Genomic DNA, 6,485 nt, shown 5'->3' with positions numbered 1-6,485 from the left:
TCAAAATATTCCAAGATAAACAAAAGCTAAGGGATTTTTCCAAAGCCAATCCTGCAATGAAAAACATTTTAAATGGAGTTCTGTGGACTGAGAACCAACAATAACAGAAAACGACCAGAGACTGACGTACATGTCAGCATCACTGGAACTCAATCAACAAATGGAAGAGTCAAGAACAGAATAAAACTATAAGAACAAATTCAGAGGATCCGGGAGGTTAGTCTATGGTCAAAACAATTACATTGTGAAAGAAGGTAAACACAGAGGTACGGAGGTCATGTAGATTACAGGATAAAATAGACTGTGTGAAATGGAGGGAAGAGTTAATGGAATATAAGGTAACCACAACAATGGGGTTGGGTTGGGGGCTTAGTGGCAGGTGGAGGGAGGCAACGGTAGATCACAGGGTAAGGGCAGACACATCATAGTTTGGTGTTGGGGAGGGCAATACAAGATGGGGGAGGAGGTGGAAGAACAAGTAGATAGGGGAACACAGAGACAGGTTTGCATGGGCTAAGTGGGACTGAGGTAAATAGTGATGCATGCTCAACCTTGGAACAACAGGGCTCTGTGATACAGAGATCTAGGCATAGTCAAAAGAGGGAAAATAATACTAAAATGCTTGACTGTCTTATGAATATAGGTTTCCCTTGCCTATTATTGTAAAATAAACGAGTGGGATAGAAAGGAATGTTGGGAAAGATGATTACAGAAAACTTGTAAACCCATCTTCAGCCCAAAACTGATTGTAATACCTGAAAGGGGTTCTAGAACTTGCCCAGTGAAATAGGCCTCTTGCAGTGTCTTTGCAGAGTATAGGACCTTAGGTGGAATCCTGAGTCCCATCCAGAACCTTCTAAGATGAGACATTCTCACTAGAAAGGACAAGCAGACCAACCTGGGAACACACTAGCAGGCATGTAAGTTTGCTGGTGACCACATTGGTCTACAGGTGAGTGGAAGAGGGGGAAAGGCAGCAATGAAGAAATGGGCTGAGTTCAACCCCAGTCCATTGACTTCTGTTGACCCGGAGATGAGAGAAAGAAGAGGAAGGGCTGGTTGGTCCAAAGTATGGTGAGACCTGGGGACACCTGAGTCTGTGGACAAGAACATAGCCACAGAGGGCTATAGCTGAGAGTGAAGCATCCAGCTAATATGAAGTGAGGGGAGATGCACAAGAACACCCAAACTTGCAGATAGTACCCATTTGACCTAGCCTCAATGGCTTGATAATCAGAACTCGACTAGAGAAAGGTTAAAATTTTTTTACAAAAACAAACATTTTTTGATAAAGGAAACAAGGGTAAATTGCTGCAATTTGATGAACTTGACCTATACTCATGGAGGTAGTAACTCTGATTAACAACAGAGAGGGAAGGAGTGAGTCTTCACATCAAGTATCAATGCTATCTCCTCTGTACACAGGGTAGATTGGGACGGGCAACTTAGACATTGGCTACCTAAAATGAGGGGGCAATACAGAGTCAGTGACGTGGCCACGGAGGATTCAAGTGGAGAATGGAGCTGCCGGCTGATGGGAAGAGAAGGAGGGCATGTGCACAGGAACACCCACACTTGCAGATGACACCCACGTGACCGGGACTGGATGACTGGATGACCAGAGCTCAACCAGGAGAAGAAAGAAGGGGGGGGGGGGAGAAGATTGAGCTGATCCAAGCTGATGAACTTGACCTATGCATACGAATGCAGTGACACAAAAGAGACAACAAATCCTTACAGCAAGAAACATTCCCACCCCCTCCACACAGAGTAAACAGAGAGGGGCAACTTGGACATTGGATACCTAAATGGGGAGGGAGGGACTATAAAGGCAAGAAGTAACTGGCTTACAAGCTTTCAAGAGAGAACCTAGAGCTAGGGGGCATGGAGGAAGGCAGAATCACCAATGAGTACTATCCAATTTGTCTAGGTGGAGCTGATGAAATGAAATACAGATGGGTTACGTGCGATACTGTAGTGAATAATGGTTATCAAGACGGATTTTGAGTGTTGGGGATGCAAGGGTAGATATTTTGTAGCAAGGAAGAGAGTGATTATTTCTCTGGGACCCCACACAGAGATGGAGACAGAGATGATGACATGGAGGTATATGAAGCAGCTGGGGACTTTGGATCCAGAGAGGGAGAGGAACTGTGGGCCGAAGACTGAGGGGGGACGGGGGAGCCTAGAGCAAGGGCTTCTAGGATATGCCCTTTGGTCGGAAGACAATGCATGGAGGGGATTGGAACCATGGCAATGTAATGATATATGATGGAATGAATATGAAACTGAGGTTCTCTCATGTAAACTATCATATAATTCACAATAAAACATTAAAAAAAAAAAGAATAAATGCTTTCTCAATGTCTTTCAAAAAAAATAAATAAAAATAAAATAAAATGAGGGGGCAATAAAGGCACGAAGTGACTGGCTTACAAGGTTTCAAGAGAAACTTTAGTTTAATAGTGTGTGGGGGAAGAAAGAGTCCCCACTGAATAGTTTTCATCTTATTTAGATGGGTCTGGTAAAGAGATGGGGATAAGATTCTTGTGATTCAATAGTGAGTAATTGTTATCGTGACTAATTGCTACTGTCACAATGGTAAAGGTAGATGTTTTGTAACAAAAATGAGAGAGCAGTTAATCTTACAGTCCATAAACAAAGAAGCCTAGGACCATCAAGGGAGAAGAGCACAAGGGCATGCACGACTTCATCCAGAGAAGCAGCAACACCAGAGATGGAGGCAGAGATGGGGACATGGAGAGGGAGAGTGGCTGAGGACTCTAGATTCATGCGAAGAGAGGGACTAAGACACAGTGGTCAGGAGGCAGACTTGCAGAATGTGCCCTTTGGTGGTATAAATTATTATATATGCCTTAGTGTTGTTGTTTTTTTGAAAAAGAGCTAAAGTGAATAGAGAGAAATACTGTTAGCTGATGGTACATGGAGGGGATTGTAATCATTGTGAAGACACAGGTTGTATGATTTGTTGAATGTAAAACTGGTGATCTGCCTTGTAAACTTTCGCTCAATCCACAATAAAAACTTAAAGGAAAAAAAAGAAAAGCCTGTAGGGCTCAGTGGTTAAAGGGCTCAGCTGTAAAGATTACAGCCTTGGAAAAGTGCTGTAGGTTTGCTATGAGTCATCATAATTAACTCAACTACAATGGGCTAGGTTTATATATATATATATATGAAGTTAGCCATTGCATGTTGTTTTTTTTTTTTTTTTACTTTGTGGTGGTTATTTCAGTGCACAATTTTTGTTGTGTGTGTATTTGTTTGATGTGTTTAAATCGACCAAGTTTAGTTTTTTTTAAATAAAAAAAATTATGGAAAAAAAAGTGGTATATTAAAATCCCCTACTGTTACTGTAGAGTTGTCTACATCTTCCTTCAATTCTACTAGAGTTTGATTTATGTATTTTCAGGCTTTTTCATTGGAGGAGTAGATATTTATTATGGTATGTTCTCTTGTTCAACTGACCCCTTAATCATGATATAATGTTCTTCTTTGTTCCTTATGCTGGTGTTTGCCTTAAAGTCTATTTTATCAGAGATTAAAGTGGCCACTCCTACTCATTTTTTATTGCCATTAGCTTGATAAATGTTTTTCCATCCTTTGATTTTTAGTCTATTTCTGTCTTTGTGTGTAAGACATGTCTCTTGTAAACCACATACCGAAGGATCCTGTTTTCTTTACCATTCTGCTACTGTCTCTTGACTGGTGTCCATTTATATTCAGTGTAATTATTTATAGATATGAATCGATTGCTTTCATTTTGCTGTGTGTATGTCTTTTTATGATGCTGCTGGTTTCTTTGTTCCACATAATTTTCTGCACTGAGTTCATATTGTTTGTGGGTTTACTTTTTATTTTCTTAATTTATATTGCATTAATGTCTTCTAAATCTTTATGATTTTCCGCTTTTTCATTTTGATGTAAAGGTATATTAATTTTCTTTGAAGTTACCTTGTAATTTATTAATTTTTCCCCATTTGAAACAGTCTGTTTTTGTTCTTGTTGTTACACTATTCTGTATCTTACTTTATTCATTTAATAATAAATCTTGGCACGTGTGCGCGCGTGTGCAAAATATTCTCTCTCTTTAAGACTAGAGGGAATGAGAAAAGAAAAGGTACCAAAAAATGCAAGGTGTACAGGAGTTTAGGAGATTTCATGCCTGTAGTCTTTCTATTATTCTCTGAACTAGGTGATGTTCGGGAAGGTTAATTTGACAATAACTTCAAACAAGAAAAAATGCTGAAGTTGTAACAGCCACTAAGGCATATATTTAAAGGGCTAATACATCAAGAATAAGCAAGAAAATTTTAAATATATTACAGAAAGTCATAGCTTCCTTCCTCTACCCCAGTCTTCAACATCCCAGATCTGTTAACAGCATTCCAGGACTTAAACTTTCTAGAAATAGGAGTGGGAGCCATATGGTGAAGTATTTGAAATAGGATAGTGTTGCATCAACTTAGTTTTGAGTCGTTAGAAAATGCTACCCAACAACAACCACCACCATCTTTGAAAATTTTTGAAGAGAAATGCGTTTTCCATCAGATAACTATTTTCAAATTAAAATAGTTGAAATGTTAACATTGGCCTCCAAGATGAAGACACTTAGATACCTTTCTAACCTGGAATTGAAATCACCCCTGGGTCCTCTTTCAGCCAAACAATAGACAGGCTTTTAACGTGAACAATAATATCAGGAAGGCACAAAAACTCAACCCAATCCACTGCCATCGAGTCTGCTCTGACTCATAGTGATACTCTAGGGAGTTTCTGAGGTTCTGCGTCTTTAAAGGAGCAGAAAGCCTCATCTTCTCTAGTGGAGCAGCTGGTGGGTTTCAACTGCTGGCCTTGGGCTTAGTAATTCAGTGTTTATCATTAAGACCTCAAGGTTGGTTTGAGCCACAAGATTGGCTGTTCAAACTCTCCAGTCACCCCTTGGAAACCCTATACAGGGTCACTATGAGTCTAAACCAACTCGACAGCACTTAACAACAAAGCTCAAGAGGTAGGAAGTGATAGGAAAGAAGGATGATTGAAAATGATAAACTCAGAAGAAAGTGGGAAGTGTGCTGTTAACATTGTGGGTGTTTCAATCAATGTCACAAAACATAACGTTTAATAGGAAGCCAATTTGCTTTGTAAACTTTCATCAAATCTCAATTAAAAAGAGATAAAACAAAAAGTTAACCATTTGTGATCAATTAAATTAAGTTTCCTGACAGTATATAACGAAAGTTTTCTGGTTTTTTGTTTGTTTTTGTTTTTTCGCAGATGTTAATGAATGTCAGGAATCCAACCCCTGTCATCAACGTTGTTCTAATACTATAGGAAGTTTCCATTGTGGGTGTGAACCTGGATATCAACTCAAGGGCAGAAAATGCATAGGTAAGAAAAATTCTTTCTGTTCAAAACAATGACATTTATGTAACTTCGCAATACTTTCTTAACTAAAAGCTATGTCATGTCCTAGGACTGATTCATATATATAGGACTCACCAACCACTCTTCGGAAACACTATACAGGGTTACTATGAGTCAGAACAGAATCAACAGCACGTAACGAAAACAACACTGTGTGCCATGAATGTCATCTTTGGAAAAACAAAATGGAGGCAAATGCTATGCCTTAGAAGTTTCATTTTTCTAATTACACAAGTTTTTTTTAATCCACATTTTCCCTGTTACATTTATAAATATTTCCTAATACCATATACATATATAATATATATAATTCTTTGTCTTACAATTATAGTTATGTATTTTATGGACTCCTGGTGTGGTACTATAGAATCAGCACGAGACTACGAACTGTAAACTATGAAGTCAGAAATTCAAACCCACCAGCAGCTCCTTGGAAAGCCCATACAGGGTTGCTTTGAGTCAAAAACAACTTGACGGCACTTAATAACAGCAACATATATTTTATACTCATGCCCATGTATGAGTAAAAAACAAAGAAGCTCTGGTAGTGTAGTGATTAATGAGTCAGGCTGCTAACCTCAAGGTAAGCAGTTTAAAGCTTCCAGCCATTCTGGAGGAGAAAGATGAGGCTTTCTGCTCCCAGAAAGATTTACATCCTCGGAATCCCTATACAGGAGCACTATGAGTCGAAACAGACTACACGGCACATAACCACCACCACATGTTGTTGTTTTTGTTAAGTGCCATGGAGTGGATTCTGACTCATAACAACCCTGTACAGGATTTCTGAGGAGCAGTTTGAACTGCCAACCTTGTGGTTCACAGTCCAGTGCATATCCTACAGCACCATACAAGGAGTCCATATATATATGTTGTTGTTGTTGTTATTGTTAAGTGCCGTCGAGTCGGTTCCAACCCATAGCGACCCTGTACAGGATTTCCGAGGTTGTAAATCTTTACGGGAGTAGAAAGCCTCATCTTTCTCCCGCGGAGCGGCTGGTAGTTTCGAACCGCTAACCTTAAGGTTCGCAGCCCGATTC

At 39.5% G+C, this 6,485-nt stretch overlaps 1 protein-coding gene across 1 annotated transcript in view; it reads left to right on the top strand.

Annotated features, from left to right (window-relative positions):
- HMCN1 (hemicentin 1) overlaps positions 1-6,485 on the top strand; it is a 665,929-nt gene that overhangs the window by 638,393 nt on the left and 21,051 nt on the right. The window contains exon 100 of the mRNA XM_006872707.1: positions 5,296-5,409. Coding sequence (XP_006872769.1) covers positions 5,296-5,409 — 114 coding nt within the window. The remainder of the gene's footprint in view (positions 1-5,295; positions 5,410-6,485) is intronic.

The sequence above is a fragment of the Chrysochloris asiatica genome, unplaced genomic scaffold (assembly GCF_000296735.1).
Source record: "Chrysochloris asiatica unplaced genomic scaffold, ChrAsi1.0 scaffold00210, whole genome shotgun sequence".
NCBI lineage: Eukaryota > Metazoa > Chordata > Mammalia > Afrosoricida > Chrysochloridae > Chrysochloris > Chrysochloris asiatica.
The sequence above is the reverse complement of the archived record's forward strand: the minus strand, read 5'-3'. Positions and strand labels throughout refer to the sequence as shown.